At 36.6% G+C, this 17,729-nt stretch overlaps 2 protein-coding genes and 1 pseudogene across 5 annotated transcripts; 1 reads left to right on the top strand and 2 right to left on the bottom strand.

Annotated features, from left to right (window-relative positions):
- Positions 1 to 72: 72 nt before the first annotated feature.
- On the top strand, positions 73 to 7,692 carry LOC148844470 (uncharacterized). 3 transcript variants are annotated; one of them, XM_088955785.1, is made up of 6 exons: positions 301 to 678; positions 763 to 882; positions 982 to 1,057; positions 1,141 to 1,197; positions 4,910 to 5,047; positions 7,519 to 7,692. In XM_088955785.1, exons 1-6 carry the CDS (start codon positions 662 to 664, stop codon positions 7,561 to 7,563), a joined length of 453 nt encoding a protein of 150 aa, XP_088811911.1. In that variant the 5' UTR covers positions 301 to 661; the 3' UTR covers positions 7,564 to 7,692. The 3 variants fall into 3 exon arrangements, with proteins under 3 accessions (XP_088811913.1, XP_088811911.1, XP_088811912.1); XM_088955786.1 differs by lacking the exon at positions 7,519 to 7,692 and adding an exon at positions 7,330 to 7,502; XM_088955787.1 differs by lacking the exon at positions 7,519 to 7,692 and having other exon boundaries at positions 73 to 678; positions 4,910 to 5,347.
- LOC148844469 (chloroplastic import inner membrane translocase subunit HP30-2-like) lies at positions 7,479 to 9,305 on the bottom strand. The gene is made up of 4 exons (XM_088955788.1): positions 9,036 to 9,305; positions 8,897 to 8,925; positions 8,532 to 8,616; positions 7,479 to 7,597 (listed from the first exon to the last, which is right to left on the bottom strand). Exons 1-3 carry the CDS (start codon positions 9,302 to 9,304, stop codon positions 8,534 to 8,536), a joined length of 381 nt encoding a protein of 126 aa, XP_088811914.1. The 5' UTR covers position 9,305; the 3' UTR covers positions 7,479 to 7,597; positions 8,532 to 8,533.
- Positions 9,306 to 13,368: 4,063 nt separating this feature from the next.
- LOC148844468 (putative galacturonosyltransferase 3 pseudogene) lies at positions 13,369 to 15,018 on the bottom strand (annotated as a pseudogene). Its single transcript, XR_016102124.1, has 3 exons — positions 14,874 to 15,018; positions 14,462 to 14,798; positions 13,369 to 14,363 (listed from the first exon to the last, which is right to left on the bottom strand). The product of XR_016102124.1 is annotated as a putative galacturonosyltransferase 3 pseudogene (transcript).
- Positions 15,019 to 17,729: the final 2,711 nt, after the last annotated feature.

The raw sequence follows: 17,729 nt of genomic DNA, 5'->3' as shown, positions 1-17,729 counted from the left end.
TTAAAATGGACCCACACCAATCAACCTGTCACCCTAAGAAATATCAGGACTGTTTTCAATATGTGCCTCCATGGCTCTGCCACTGCCATTTGAGTGATGTCTGCGTGTGTCTCTTTTGGGCCCTCATGCTTGATGCATCCCTCCCCCGGCGAAGTCTGAATTCTGAACCGGTTAACAACATATTCCTTCGTACTATTTGGCTTTCCTTTCTGTTTTTCAGCAAAGATTCAATGCACTTCCTTTCTAGGCATCAAACCAACAATGCAAGAAAAAGCTTTGACAGTGGCAGAGTTAGAACTTGTGAATAGTAGCATCCACCTTTAATTTTACAGTAGCGTCCATTTTATAAACACCTTCTTTCCTTCTTAGTTTTACCCAGCCTATGTCTTAGCACCAATCGACCACAGCAATGACATCTCCATGAATCCGAACACTTTCATTTAGGTTCTCTCTCTCTCTCATAATCAGCTTATCCATCAGTTAGATTTAGAAGAAACTGGCTTATTTTATCAGGGGAGAGAATGGAGAATTTTGTGTTGGGATTCGTCGTTCTACGAAGCCACAAAGCAATGCTTTAGCATCTGTGATATCTGGTCACAGCACGCAAATTGGAGTTGTTGCCACTACATCCCATGCGCTTTCCACTGGGACCATCTTCAGCATGTACTACCGGCCTAGGTACGCTGAGGGGATGGAATTTCGCAATTTTAGCAGTTTGTTTCGACAAAAACTTTATTTATTTATTCAAGTTTTCTTCCACAGGACATGCCCATCTGAATTCATAGTTCCTTATGATCAATACATAGCATCAATCAGTAGGGTTTATTTAGTTGGAATGAGATTCAGAATGAAGTTTCAGTCCAAAGAATTTCCAGACCAAAGGTGAAAAAACCACTTCCTTGTGGATCTAGTGAATGATTCTTTTGTCTCCAGTTTGGGTTATGCTGGCTTTTATAGAATTTTGTCTTTGTGGTAATATAGGCTTGCAGGTACTGTAGTTGGTATACAAGATCTTGATCCGATTGGCTGGCCTAATTCTAAATGGAGTTGTCTCAAGGTTGCTGTTTTCTTTTTTCTTTTTTTATTCTTCTGTTATGCCTTTTTCATGTGCTCTGAGTTTGTTTTTTTATACTTCTACAGAAGTTCATAAATCAGGGATCTGAGGAAAATGAGAACTGCAGTTTCAATGTCATAGGGGTGAGTGTGAGACCTACACAAATGGAAATATTAGGATGCCGAACTTTTTCTAATAAATAATTTTCTTTATCCTTAAAAAAATTCTATTGATCTTATTAAAAGAACACCTCTTTATATATAAATTATTTTTTCTTTATTCTATATTGTTTCTATTATGAAGATTCAAGAAGTGGGACTATCAATGTAATTATCATCATTTTTTTTTTCATTTTTTTATTCTCCCAATATATATACCCCTCGCTAGTATATATATTGAAGGGAAAGGGGTGGTCGCCTCTTTGCAAAACGGAAACTTACTGTTCAACATTTTACATAAGTGTGGTTTACATGAGAGACAAGTGTTAACCACTTCTCTCTCTATTTTGCATGTATGACGCGTGCCCAGAATTTTTTCCCGCTCTCCCCATCTTCCTCTGACCACTTTGTCTCACTACTCCTCTCTCTCTCTCTTGCTTCGACACACTTTTCTTTTTCTCCCAGCCATGTCTGTCTTCCCGCCTTCTCTCTCACCACTTCCTCAGAAATTTTTCCCGCTCTCCCTATCTTCCTCTGACCACTTTGTCTCACTACTCCTCTCTCTCTCTCTTGCTTCGACACACTTTTCTTTCTCTCCCAGCCATGTCTGTCTTCCCGCCTTCTCTCTCTCACCACTTCCTCTGAAAAACCGGGGACTTCCTGGCTTCTTCTTCAAGATTTCTCCTCCTGCTTGGCTTCTGTCTCGTCTACATCGGTTGCAGATCAGACCATCCCCTCTTCTCCCTGTTTTTCTGTCTCAACCGTCGAACCGGCGGTAGATCAGCCCAGAAGGAAGCCAGACCCACCGTCCCCTATTTGGTGGTAGTTCCAGCCATCATACTAGTCTCTAGCTGGTTTGCACATAGTTCCAGCCATACCAGACCCACCGTCGCGGTAATTTCTCTCTCCAGCTGCTTTATCTCTTTGCTTTGGACATACGGTCTTCTCATAGAGGGGCCATACCCTTGGGGCATACAGCGATAACACTAATGTTCTTAGGGAAATCAAGCCCTAATGACTGTAAATGTCCAAGAAGAAATCCATGAGAAAGCCCAAGTATGGTGTTTGGCTTCATGTGAGAGAATACTTTCTGATAATTATCTGCTTGTGCTGCATCGGAAGTCAACAGCAACTCCAGATCATTGCCAGACATAGTTTCCCGTATATCACCCAGGGTACCACTTTCTTCGGTAAAACCAGCAGCACGAGCTTCCTCAAAGGTTTCATGCTTTGTTTTATACGTTCACTAAGTGAAATTCTGTCTCCATTATATTTAGCCATTTTAGTATCAAGTGGCTATTGTTTACTGACATGAAGTGGGCAATACTTTCCTGTTTCCAGACCATTTTAAAAGCTTTTTGCCCTTCTTATTCTTCCTCCACAGCTCAAAACCTACAGTGGGAAAAAATTACAGTTTGTTCTGTAATTGCACAATGCGCATGTTTCTCATTCTAGTTGTTTTTGCCTTACTATTGATGTGTTTGAGTGGTGGTCGGACCTATGCGTAGGTATTGTTTGACTGACTCTTTATGGACTGGGTAGCTTAGGCTAGCTCAATAATGGATCCTTAGTTGCCGATTGCCTATACATTCTTTTTTCAATACCAATAAAGATTCAATGATTAACAATCAAAAAGAAAAAGAATGTTGCAGTTTATTACATACTACATTTAACTTGTAGGTGGGGAGCAGCCAAGGGCCCTGCCTTAATTTTTCATGGTTTTTTTCCATGGGTGTTGGTTGTTCTTTGAACTTTGTACTTTCTGTTCTTTTTTTTTCCCTATAACAAAGCTTTACTCTTACTGATTAAAAAGAACATAACAAGAAGTCTGGCAAAGTGCACCTAACAATGAGCCTTGCTTGTGAACCCAGGTGCACCTTCTAAAATACTGTATGTACCCTCAATTTTTTTAGAATTGATTCATTTATGATATCACGTAGACACCATTAATCAGTTCAGGTGCATTAGTTATAAGATCTTGAACTGCCATTTACAGTCTTGGAAACATGAACAACAACCTAGAATAAAAGATAAAGGCATTGCCATAATCAAATCTTGGAAGTTAATTAAAAATTTAAAATATCAGTACCACCCCAAAATAATGCCAATTTTATGAGTTTCTAAAACAGGTAAGGCCAAGTAAACATGCATAGATATTTGGACTTACGGTAAAAAGAATAAAAGAAAAGCCCACCTACTAGCTCAATTATAAGGTGATGGTGCAATAGTATTGATTTGCATGTTAAAAGGATTTGGTGGATTAACTAATGATCTAGCAGATTATCTACTGGAGTGCAATCCTGGCTTTCTAGATCTAATCTCTCTCTCAATTTGGGAAACTATCTTTTATACATTTATCCTTTTATGCTTATTAATTAATGTATTTCCTTGATCTGGAAACTGATCAGAGGGAAAGTAAAGAAAGCAAGAAATAAGGAAAAGAAAAGATTTGTAAGATTAGAAATAAACAAGTATATAGATAGGTAAATAAGAATTAAATTACTTCTTAGAAGAGATGAAAGATAACACTATTCCCAAGAACTATATCCTTAAGTTACTGAGCCATTATATTGAAGAATGTCTTAACCTGTGATACCCAGATACCTCTACAATTGTTAGTGTAAATTTTGTACCCAATAATGTAGCCCGCCATAACCTTGCAGTAATTGTAAGGTGAGCAAATGGGTAGGATACCTGGAATCGACCTCGAACCAACCTTGAACTGACCTTATCAAATATGTTACTGGGTAGGGCTGATCCCAAATTCTTGGAACTGACCCCTTAAGAACCAGCCTTGGTTGGCTTAGGTGGAACCAGCCTTGGAACCGAATTTACCTTAAAATAAATCCCAAAATACTTTGATGTTGTGAAGATTTGAACCCAAGTACTCGTGGTTACAAAGACTATGGTCTCACTTGACCATTGAGCCACTTAAGTGAATTGATCATTTTTCTTCAATTTAATATTTGAATGTATATAAGAAGTAATGTAAATGGTACTATTCACAAAATTTAAATCATAACGATAAGTTTTGAACTATATATTCTCATTATTGAAAATCAAGTTTGAACATTTTATGATTGTGGTATTATTGTTATTATTATTATTGTTATTGTAAATAACAGGTTCCATAGGTAGACCCTGTGGAACCGACCTCAGAACCACCAAGGCCAGGACCAACATTGGAACTGATCTTGATAGGGTGAGTTCTAGTTCCAAAAACCTGGAACTGACCCCTACAGGGTCCAGGATCTACCTTGGAACCGAACTGACCCGACCCATGCTCACCCCTGTGGATTAATATGCACGTGTTATGGAGCTTGGCAAAACAGAACCTTTAACTGTGGATGGAATTTGAGTGCCTACTGGAAAGAAAATGTAAATGAAGTGCTATTGCCATCTGTCAAATTTGGAATTTATCAGTGATTGCTTCTTAGCTGACTCCATATAGTTGGGATAAGGCTTGGATGATGATGGATGATCAGTGTTTCCTTATGAAGTGTGTAACTATTAGCATCAAATAAACAATCACCAGGGTTTGAAATGGTATCACAATCCAGATGAAGAGGTATCCAATAAAATCTGTTCTCTTCATTATTTTCAAATTCAGTAATGATGGAGGGGTAACGAATTAAATTTATTTTCCTTGCTAAATCCATATTAATAATAGAACACTAATCCATTTAACTTTGTGCAGGACATTAAAATAATTGCAACGTATAGTGATGCTTCCGGCAACATTCAAATTAACCCTGTCAGATCTAAATACCTGTTTGCTTCCTGGGTGTGGGAGAACCCTGCTGATAAAAAGCACAATGATTTTAATGTTGTGCAGGTATTTCTCATCTCTCATCAAGCATGAGAATAAGAGATAGACAAAATGCTCATTCATGTCAATTCCTATTAGTTTAAGAATACAGGAAGCCATATGGATACAGAACTTATAACCTATTATTAACTATAGTATCATTTTCATCTGTATTGGCAAAAGTTTTGCCAGTCAGGTTATTTAGAGAAGTATAAATAAACAAGAGACCTTCCGTGTGGCAGCGTTTTTAGGGTTATAAATGTGCCTCACATGTACTTGTTGAATTCTGCTATTCATGGGGCAACTTTCAACCAAGAAGCTTTTGCCAGTTTCCAAATGTCCAAAATAAGCCTTTTGTTGTAGGCATTTCTTAGAATTAAAAAATGATAACTCTGGAAAGATAATGTTACTTTGGGAGATCCATTTTAGTTTTTAAAAGAACTTCCTCTTCATCCTTCAACAACTCAAGATTCAAGAATCGCCCTTGTGCAAAGACAATATGAGAAAACATAAATGGTGAGAAAAGCAAGAGACAAAGAGATAGAGTTATCTTCTTTTCTGTTTCTCTCAGAGTATTGACCAGCCTTAGTGCATTAGACATTCTAGGAAAAGGGCGCAACTTTCTAGTAATGATGGATACAGGGTACCTCTATCAAAATATTTCCAAGAAAGCTAGAGCTGCTCTAACATCTTCAAATTCTCATATGTGGAAAGACCAAGAATAGATACGGATGAATGTTAAAAAAATGAAAACAAGTCAATCAGGAATAGCTAGTTTCTTTCAGTTTATTCTAGTCTAGTTTTTGGAGAAATCTAGTGTTACAACTAACTCAAGCTGGGTTGGGTTGGCTTGATGTCATCCTTAGCTCAATGCAATGTGTTAAACCCCCAGCCATATTCCAGCTTGATATTATGAATCTTAAACCAACCTCATCATGAGATCAGGTTAGTTGAATTGGGTTCCAGTGAGACCTTAGCGACCACATTCACAAGTATGCACACACACAGACATGCAAATCCACATTTGACAAACATATCATATGATGGTACTATGGTTCTATACTTCTACTTCACAAATACACCCACAACATACTTCTATTTCCTCCTCTCTCAAATACACACAAATATACATGTAAGAATTCATACATGTGTACAAAAAGACATAACTACAAATATACTACATTGGGTTTGGATAGGGTGAAATTAACATCTCCAACCGTAACCCAATATTCATACCAACCAAGCCAACCCTTTTTTTTTCTGGTTAGTCTGGTTGGCACAACCCAAGCTGTAGTCCTAGAGAAAGAGAAAACACAAACAAGCTGTGTATGCATACAGCTTGTCTATATACCATGTGCTTCAGATCCTCTTAGGATAGCAATGTCTACCACCACAGCATGTGGACAAGACCATCAACAAAGGAAAAATGTGGAAAACATGAACAAACATGTGTGGGTAGTATGCAAAATGCTCTCTACTGTCATGTCTTAGATATTTATACTATTATATTAAGTGCAGACTTGCCTTGGTTTTGGTGCATGTCATACAAATTAAATTTTATTATATAAATCCATCTTATATCTTTACCCTTTACTTGCACACATGCATAGCATGTGCCCTTACACTAGTTTAGAATAAGAAGAAATGTTATTTAATGATACAAAGAAATAGAGGAGTAAAAGATTCCTATAACCAAAAAGCATACGAGCAATGACAGATTTCATTATGACTAATGGATTTCTTAGTGACAATAATGAATATAGAAATGAAAGTTAGATGCAAATAAACATGAGTTTTCTTTTCTTTTATTTTTTTGACAATTTAAACACGAGTTTTCTTTCTTTCTTTTTTATTTTTGTTGATAATTTAAACATGAGTTTTCTATTCTGACAATTAATATATAATTGAAGCTAATGGAAGTTTTCTAGATATTACAAATCCTTCCTGATGGTCACCTTGAACAAGAGCAAAGATAAGTCCTGATGTAATTGCATTGGCTGCTCGATTTACCCCACCCCCTGCCACTGACCAGTGAAAATATGGCTCCAGAACCAAAAGCAGCTACCTTGCTGCAAGAAAAATCCTTAGAAGTTAGGTCACCATACAATTTTAACTGTTTAATCAATATTTTTAAATCACATTCTGTTCTACCATACATCAGGTCTATTCAGTTAAATCCTTTCAAGGACACACAGAATAAAGAAATAAGAATTTTAGATTCTGCTTCTGTCCAGATGAAAATTCCTTGTTTTCCAATACACTATCCCATTCATTGTTTTGAATACTAATTCTTTCCCCACATTTTAAAGCTTGTACAAGTAGAGCAGAATACTGGGTAAAGGACGGCCGTTCTTTTCATTGGCTAAATTGCAAAGATGGGATATTCACTGGTTCCTCACTATCTTTTCCCATTGAAACAAATATTATTTCAGATAAATGCATAAACTAGACTGCTTGTAAAGATGATAGTTACCAAGAATTTCCTTGTTCTTCTGAAGAGGCCAACCATGCATATTCTTGGGCCACAACTCGCTTTGATATAGAGAAGTTCCACAATGCATCTCCATGGTCAAAAGGCTATAGTAACAAAGAAGAAAAAATCCGATCACATGGTTGTCAAGGTAATGCCTAGGTGACAAGGGCCATGGAGGGTCACCTCGCTTAATTGCCAAGGTATTTTGTACATGGTACTATTATATATTTTGTAAGCATGATTGCCATTTTTTTTTGAAGAATCAAAGGAAAATTTATTAAAGAAAAAGGAGTACAGAAGGTGATAAGACATCACCTATAGCAAAAAGAAACCACAGGAAACCCAAACAGGCCAAAGAAAACTACCCTCTCAAGCAGAATAAAACCCAAAACAGACTCCATGAAAGAAACCCTGAACAAGACCCCATTAAATCAAGAACCATTGACCAACTCAAAACAAAAGTAAAACCTAACTAGTTGCCAACACCAATCTTCATCTGTAAACTCATCCTCTTGATCTGTGAATTCCTAAACTATACTCAATATCTCAGGCTCATATGAAACAAGCATTACTAAACTATACTATTCAGTTTGTGAGTTAAAATACTAGTTTATTTTTATTATTTTCTTATTTGTTAGGGTTCAATTGATAGTATGCTGTAATGAACCCTTGAAGACTTAAAGAACTCAAAATTTTGTCCAACATGAATATGTTGATTTCTTTTCTTTCTTCTATTTTTTCATGAATATGTTGATTTTCTTTGTTTTAAATGAAGTTTATATACTTTGTGAAGATTAAAAGACAATTACTAGTAAAAGATGATTGCTGCTTGCAATGGAGCCTAAGGAATTACCCTAGGATTCATGGTGTTTATTAAAAAAAAAACAAAAATCCATCCAGGTGACATGGTATGAGAGTAATACCCCATAAAACAACAAGCATATGAAATTCAGTAGGAAAGAATCTTCGAATTAATAAGGAAAAAAAAATAGACAAAAAGCCTAGTGCAAAAATACCTAGTCTGGGCATCCTCTTTACCTTTAAAGTCTTTTCATGGCACAAGATATGCCGGCATTAACACTCGTCATAACTGCAAAGTTACCAAGGGACCCCCGGAAAGAGCCTGGTATCAGAGTAAGCCATTAAAATCAAAACCAGGCAAAAAATGATAATATGTTGAAATCTTCTTGTTACAAAGGTTGATAGATGAAATGATAATGGTTAACATTCATCCCGAATTCCCGATACTATGCTTGATGGAGCCCGTTCCGACCCCAAAAGACGCATACAGACAAAAAATAGAATTAAGAAAAAAATTAACCCAGTAATTTGGAACTATAGAGAAATGAATAAGTTGAATATGATCCAATAATGAATAATCTACTGAAGGAGGGGGTGCAAACCAGCAGAAGCAAAGAAGGCCACACCTCTCCTACAAACAAAAGCAAAAAGTGACATCCAACTAAACTAAAATCCCTGGGAGAGAATTTTTAGGAAAGATAAATATGAGGTGGGATATGGGAACCCCCGACCCGGGCTTACTTGAGGGAAGCCATAGGTTGAGGGGAAGGAGTGAGGAATGAGGAGAAAACGTCGTTGGTGAGGGTGCCCATGAAGGTAAAAATCGCTGCGCTGGTAGCGGTGACAACGGCAGCCACCGCCGGCAATGACTGCTTAGAAAGCCAAAGACCGGAATCCAATTTCCAAAGTCCTTGAAGCGCGTCAGCAGCTGCTCTATCTATTGGATTTTGAAGAGACATTCTCTTTTGACAACTCGAACTCCCTGTCTCCCCTCCATGGTGATTCTCCATATTAATTGTACATGAAAAACCGAAAAGTCGAACAGGAACTGCGGTTAACCGAATTTATAGGTTCGGTTTCGGTTTGGTATTTTTAAAAAACCGAAGTATCGATTGGATTTAAAAAACTGGCCTCTTAATCGAATCGACCGCTATATATATTTATATGCATATTTGATATATATATTTTTAATACATATCATATATTTTTTATATATTATATATAAATATATATTCATTATATATAAATATATACATATATTATATTTATAATAATCTATTTATAAATATATTATATATAATTTATTATTTATAATATAATATTATACATATATTTATATAATATATATTATAAATATAAAAAACAAAAACTGAAGAATCGAACTGGTCAAAAATCGAAACTGGCAGACCAATTAATCGGTGGTATCAGTTCAGTTTTGGTTTAGAGAAATGAAAAAATCGGTGATACCAGTTCGGTTTGCAAAAATTGCCCGACATCCTTACATATTATAATTATAATTATGTTATATAATAAAAAAGCAGTGTTTATGACAGTTTAGTTAATTGACTTACTGTTTAACTATTGTCTTGCACTGTCGCTATTGTTTATGACAGTTCACTAATTACTTCCTTACCATTAGTTTCGTTACAATCCATTATAACATGTTCACATGCCACACCACGTGAGAGTTATATTTTTGAAAAAATAACTGCAATACCCTTTTCCTCACCCCGATGTCGGTGCTGTTCATCTGAATTGTAGAGGGTGCTAGTGCCCGTCGTGTGAATCAAATCAAATTTGTTATTATTATTATTTTTTTTTACAGAGATTAGATTTGCAAATTTGACAGAATCTAATCTCTGCGCACTCAGATTTGCATATTTGACTGAGATCAAATTCACCCTTCTCCTCTGTCCGTTTTTTTGATAAAAGTGTTTTTCTAAAAGCATTTTAATGGAGGTACTTTCATAGAAATGTTTTTATGAAAGTGCTTTTACATCATTTTATAAAAGTACTTTTCTATAAGTGCTTTTATAAAAATACTTTCATAAAAAGTGATTTTATAAAAGCACTTCCATAAAAGTGTTTTCATAAAAGTACATTTATAAAAATATTTTTGTAAAAGTACTTTTCAGAAAAATACTTTTAATAAAAGTGATTTTATGTTATCTTCAGTTCTGGTCAATTTCAAATCGGACAAATGATCGGATTATTGAATATTTGATTTAAGTCCAATTCAAACCAATAAGAATATGAAGCAATTTATTTTAAATTGGCCCAATCCAATAATTATAAGAGATCATCCAAATCTGATTTAATAAAGTTTGAATCGGATTGAATCTAATCCAAAAGTAATCGATTGACACCCTTAATTACATGGGCATTTAAATTTCTTCATTCTGAAAATAGTTTTTTTCTTGGCAAAATTTATGATGCAGCAAAAAACTTGACCAATGATAAAGCATGCATAATTATGTCTAAAAAAATAAAACATGCATTACTGTTGAATCTTTTAACATTGTTAAAATCTGAAGGGTAAGTAAATATTTTTATGAAAGTATACATTGTGAAATATAAAGTAATGATAATTATATATAGGGGTGATCATTTCAGCCCAAATTGTTTATGAAATTCTAAGCTTGGACTAAGGTTTTGTGTTTATACTTGGTCTCAGACTCTCGGTTAACGTCCACATTAGCTGCATATATTTAAGGGTAAATTACATAGATACCCTTTTGACAAATACCGGGCCCTATACTTTTTTTTGGGATAAAGACCCCCTAAACTTTGGTCGTTAGACAAATACCTCTCCGTTAACATTATTATCATATGGCTGTTTAAAATTTTCATACTTTGTAATATTCATCGTCTTTCCACCGCTCCCCTCCCGTTCTTCTTTCTTTGTGCTTCCTATTCTCCGATACCATCCAAATCCCCAAAGATGATGCCTGCTATTGTTCCTGGTCTAAGGCCGCTCAACCTTTGAGTTCCATTCAGTTCATTGCCTTCATAGTCCTCTACGAGATGACATATTTGCTGAACGGGTGGATTTATGCTCCGAATGCATTCCAGATGATGCTAGTGCTCACCATATTTTAAATTTCCAACTGCCTTGGTCTCATGTGCAACTGCTATCACTTTGATAGCTCTCATTCGCTTCTTAGAGTAAAGGTGAGAGAGCTCTTCTTGAAGAAGAAGGCGGCCTGAGAGCTTAACAAAGAGGTAGGGAAGATGAAGAAACTGAAGGAAGCCAATTTGAACGTTCGAGAGCTAATGAAATCACTGGATAGGCATACCATCTTGTACACCACTCTGCTCAACTTGACCTAGAGATTGTTGAACAAGAGTTCAGGCATGACATTCCCCAGGATTTGCTTCCCAAATTCCAATGGGATCCTTTTGATGAGCCTATTGTACGAGAGGTTCAAGTAACGATGACTAGTGGCAACGGCCCTCGTTAATCAGATTTGAAGACAGGGGGGTATTTACTGATTTTCAAGACATGGCAGCAACGATCAGATTAGAAGACATGGTGGTGACATTCAGTGAAGCAGAAGGTGAATCTGAAGTAGAAAAGGTGTTAGATTGGTAGCTGCCAACCATGAAAAGGTATTGGAAAATAGTAAAAAAGGCATAATGATATATTATCATAGTCTATTTGGTTTAGACAGGAATGGGAATAAGAATTGGAATCAACAGAAATAAGATTTTATTCCCAAGAAAGATGCAGAGAATGGCCATTCCTTCAAATAAGAAAATGTCATTCTAGCAGAAATGAGAATGAGATTCCGATTTTGTCCAACCAAACAGCTGGAATCAGAATAGCCTATTCTGATTCCCATTCCAAATCCCTCTTCCTGCAAACAAAGGGGGCCTTAGTTATTTTTCAAAGGGCAAAACAAATTAAATCTTTTTTGTTTTTTTTTTCTCCATGGAAGCCCATCGCTTAAACCCATGACGATAGGATTCCTTGCAACTAAAAACTATGTATACACCATGAATGAAAGTAGAATCCCGCTGCACATTGGGAACAGCGCCCCGTCAATTTATCACAAATCTGGGAGGTATGATCCCACCCCAACCTGGTGCAAACACAATTTGATGCAAAGTATCTGCTACAACCAGCCCGGGATCTTACCAAACCCCATGTATTTTTGGATTGAAAATTTTTAAATTAATTATTTAAAGTACCCTGATTCCCTGAATTATTTGTAGTTTTTATTGTTAAGTCCACCAATTAAATGCTTAAAGTATCGCTATAATTTAATAAACTAGCGAGGGGCGCGAGTAATACCGAGTAAGTGGGAAAATAAAAAGCTGTAGTTGTGGGATCCGAATCCGGGTCTCTAATGTAACAAACCAATTAATCTAAGAAAAATATATATTACATAACAAAGAGAAGAAATACAAATTTTATATGCATGAGTACGGAAATGATCTTACAAAGTTATTAGACATATAATTCCTAAAAGAAATATAAATTTTATGTGTATCATAATGGAACCATCTTACAAACAAAGTCATCAAACATGCTATTCATCTTGTGATCCAACAAGTTTTGTGGAATAAGCCACCTCTACTGCACGTAATTAAATATGCTGCAGATAAAAAAAATAAGGTCAGATGAAAAAAGAACCAAAAAAAAAAAAGAAAAAGAAAAATCACAATAGAACGTCTATTTATGCCCTTCTATGGTAATTAAATTTTCAAAAATATGCTGAGCCAGCTATTACTTCTATGAATTCTACCCGTCTAGTTATTAAATCAAAGTCGTACACTTGGACGGGGTAAATATAAAAAACCCTGCGTGGCTTCACGTGGAAGAAACACATGCCAGTGAGATTTGGCCCAACAGCTCAGAAATGGTATATTTTCAGTTTTTTTTTCTTTTTTAATCAATGAATTTTTTAAGGTCTGGTTGATATTGGAAGGAAAAAAAAAAAAAAAAGGAAAAGCAGAGTTGAGCATTTACATTGCCCAAGAAAATTTCAGGAATCGAAAACGAAAATGCTTCTCCTTAAGTTCGTTTAATGTTGTATTAAAAATGTTAGATCAGCATAGAAGGCAATGCATGCTAGTAAAAAGACTGTAGGTAGATCAAATGGGCACTTGCATAGTTTCTTACCATGTCTTGCCAATGGTGGTATATCCCAGTAGTATCTCGCTTCTTCCACTCCTTCAAGTCGAAGATGTTCATTCCAAGTGCCCACCCACAAGCATTTGGATCAAAATTCTCAGATATTTTTGGGTTAGAGAAATTTAGATACTTGTCAAACCGATGAAAGCTCTCTTTACAGGTCTCCACTGCACCATTAACCATTCCATGCAGGTCGACAGACCAAAGAGGTCAAATCCTTCTGAACTACAATATCATCATCCAAAAACAAAATCTTCTCCAGTTTTGGGTAAACTTCAGGAAGGTAAAACCTTAGACGGTACAGCATAGACAAGTATTTAGGATTCCTGTACTTGAGATTGTCAGATCCATCAGAAAGGGAAGATGGATGATTTGCCTTGAAATAATATTCCTTGATTCGTGCAGATTCAAGTTGGCGAAGAACCGAACGGTAAGAAGAATTTAGCCACTTAAAATCATCAATGTTCTCAACTTGGATTGTAGCACCTCCAGGAGAGTTGACAAGGAACCACATCTTCATGGCTGCAAAGTTCAGTCTATCTGTGACTATATGGAAAACATGTTTCTCTGGTTCTTTTGCATGCAGAAAGGTAGAATTGACAACTACAGAAGTGGCAAACACATTATCAGAGAATATGGCATAATGGTATAGAGAAGGATTTTCCAGTTTTTCTATGTTAACGATTTCTTTATTTCTGTGATTCTGCATGAAATAGTCTGTTGTGAGCTGCAATGGGAGGCAATGCAATGGTTTAGATACAATCTTTGCAGCTAGTTGGATCAAGAAGGCACTTTTCTTCTTCAGTGCATTGATACTCTCCTCAGTTGATTGAAGCATGGCCCTTAACTTCCTTGCTACTACAACACAATTGTATAACTGGTCCTTTGCCGTGGATAAGACATGACCCATATCTTTTGCTCGATCAAGTGCACTGAACATATGAGAGAGAGAGAGAGGGAGCATGAACACCAAGAAACTTTAAGTGTTAACTGCTATGTGATAACCTTTTCAAGGTCTAATTGGAGATACCTCGGATGTAACTCAGCATCAGAATTTGCTTCTCCAATAGCACGTTGATTGTCTTTGATGTGTTTCATCAAGGATTCATAGAGACCATGATCTTTCTTGGACAAAGCAATGCTTGCATATACTTTTGCCATTATGATCTGATCCCTCATAAGCTTCAAGGTGGAGTTAGAATTTGGACTTTCGTATTCTCTCCTCCATATTCTGTACCTTCCCTTGACTGTAGTGTTGAGCTGTTTGGATTGTTCAATTGCTGCTGCTTGCATTTGCTTTTCAGACTCTTTGTTCTGGTGGATGAGCTCTGCAGTTCGAAGTTCCCTCCTTGCCAAACTGCAGCTAAAAAACATGACCACCCTGAATCCATTGTCCTAAAGATATTTAGAATTTGAGATTAGAAGAATTTGACAGTTCACCTGTCGCTGGAGCTTTATTGGGTTCATTGTGATTGTTGGTTGATACTGCATACCTCCATCCTTGAATTGATGTTCATCAGTAGAAAGCTCACTTCTATCATCCATTCCACTCATCACATGTTGAAATGAATCTTCTTTTGCTTGAAGAAAGCAATAAGATGGAAACAAATAGCAGTGTTATTAATACAGAAGCAAAAGGTAGTCAAATCAAAATTTAGACATATATTCTGGACATTACAACCTATTATATTTTAATTGGTATGACCTATTTAATGTATATAAGGATGATATGACCATTCCAGAGAGTCCATAGAAAGGAGATCGGTGGATTTTAATCTTTAGGGTGTACAAGTTACTATGGTATTAGTGCATGGAGAGAGTGGAATTGAGGACATGTGTGAATTACCATGGCTCACCAAAGCATTATCCCAAGAGTTTGGGTTTTATAAGCGCATCTGTGAAGCTTGATCATTAGTGATTTGTCAATTAAATATTTCTTAAATAAGAGTTATTGAAGGATCTCTCTCATTAGAGGATTGATTGAAGGGATTACTAATTGGAGCTGTTGGCCCATTTCTTTGATGATGGGGAACCTATAAGTAGGATATTAGTTAATTATAATGGGGAACTAGTTCAGTAGTAGCAACCAAGTCCAACCTTAGCAACTGAACCCTTGGCTTGAACTCTAACTCAATCTAAGTAAAAGTTCAAGCTAGACAGACTGAGCCTAATCTGGCTTAATCCCTGAAACAACTTTGTCCATGCTTGGGTTGGGTCAGGCCTGGTCAGGTTGGTTAGTTATAGACTTCATATATGGACTAAAGAGATAACATAAGTACTTTGTATTTTCTAATGTTGAACCGATACAACTTAATAAGTTGCGTCAGATTTAAAAAAGCACTTTTGGAGTCCAGTAAGATTATATGTATACATAATACACATACATAGACACATAAGGGTTCATGCTTGGTTCAGACTACTTGAGGCCTCAACCAAATGCCAACCTGATCTGTGGTCAGACATTATTTTTCAAGCCTAAGTCTAGTCTATGTCTCAGAAATCTCAGCCAAATCCACACAAAAGCTCAAGTTGGACTGTTAGACCCATTCAAGTTGCATCCTTACCAAAGAAGAAGAATCTCTTTCCTGAATTCAGATTTCCTCCTCACAAAATTGGTCCTCACAGCCCTTGTAGCCATGCATCGGTAACATCTTCCCATGAATATAAGCATTTAAGTACAGACATGTTCCCGACGTGTGGTTGCAAGGGCTGTGAAGTGGGTGTGAGGACCATTTTTGTGAGGAGGAAATCTGGTCTCCTCTTTCCTTGCAAGTTGTAAGGCAAAGTGGGCAAATTTTCACAAAGGAGATGAGATTCTAGGGTCTATCTAAGGAGGGGTAGACTGGATATATCCTAACTTTGATTTTGTTTTTTGATACAAAGTGGCTGCTTTTGGACTCAAGTCCACATTCTCACACCTGAAGATATATCTTGTTGGACAATTTAATGTATTTGCTCAAGCTTGTGCAGATTTTGTAAATTGTAGAGATTTGCTGACCAGGATATACTGTTTTAATTTCCGGATCTACTTGTGTTTTTGCTTATTTATTTATTTTGTACAACACGGTTTGCTTCTTTCTTTGTTCTAGATCTTGACCTTGAAGGGACTGTCGAGATGGTGCAGGCTATGCCATAAATACATACGTAATGCTTGCATGCACAGACTCCCCCTTATGATGACCTACTTAATATTTTCATGGGGGCAGTTTTGCCCATCCTGCTTAATAGTTTCATTTTTCACTTTTCCCCTCTAACTAAACACTGCATCAAATTCTAAATTTTGTATTACAATTTTACCCATCATGTAAGTAGTAAATTAAATTCCGTCATCTATGATGTTTATCATCTGTCGTCATCTCTCTAAAATTTAGCATCCCACCCTTTTGGTTCACCTTCTATCCATGGATAAGTTTGATTTAGTAAATGTGTTTTCAATAAAATAGGTCAAGGCATGTGGAGTGGTGAAGGGCTTAATTATTTCTATGATGGAGTTGAAACTAATGATTCCCCTTCAATCTTTCTTAAGCCAACTGAACGCTCAATAAAGGTATATAGCAGTTTTGACACTAATCATTTATCCATGCTGAGATAAATTCCAATTTGGTTGCAGCTGGGGCAACAGTTCTCTCAGTCTCCAGCTGAAGATTTATTCCATACCAGGACAAGATCCATGTTGAATTGTTGATAAGCCTTGGCCTTCAGAATTATGAGAATTTCAAGAAAGGCTTGCTGACAGACAGTACCTTGCCTCTGCCAACAGATAGCAAATGGGAAGAGATTTTCTTTTAGTTTGCCTTTCCAGCAGTCATAAATATTTCTTATATCAAATAGTAAGAGGAGAAGACAGTGCTAAAGGTCTTTCTCTTATCTTGATCTGTTTCAGTGCTCTCAGAGATGTGACAATCCCTCCTGGACCAAGGCTTCTCATTCTCAACTGCATCCAGAGGTCTGAGAGCTCACCCATATGGAATTTAGGGGTGCAACTTGGCCAGGCTTGGTTAGAGCTTCTGTTGAATTTTGAAAGAGCTCAGGCCCTTGATGCAGTGTAAAATTTTCAAGTCGAGTACTTGAGTTGCACCCCTAATATAATTCCCCCTCCACCCCAAGTTAACCTTTCTTGCATCTAACACTAGCAAGCAATGTGTTTTCAGGGGCCTTGAGCTGAGAGAGAGAGAGAGAGAGAGAGAGAGAGAGAGACTGTGGTTTGCTTCTTGCATCATATGGGTTTGTTGCCGCTAAACCTTATACATGTTTTGTGGGTAGATCCTGAAATTTCCATATAATATATACTACTTGAT

This window comes from Nelumbo lutea, chromosome 7 (genome assembly GCF_056320005.1).
Source record: "Nelumbo lutea isolate HS-2025 chromosome 7, American lotus-T2T, whole genome shotgun sequence".
In the NCBI taxonomy this organism is placed as follows: domain Eukaryota; kingdom Viridiplantae; phylum Streptophyta; class Magnoliopsida; order Proteales; family Nelumbonaceae; genus Nelumbo; species Nelumbo lutea.
This window is presented reverse-complemented; position numbering and strand designations above follow the sequence as displayed.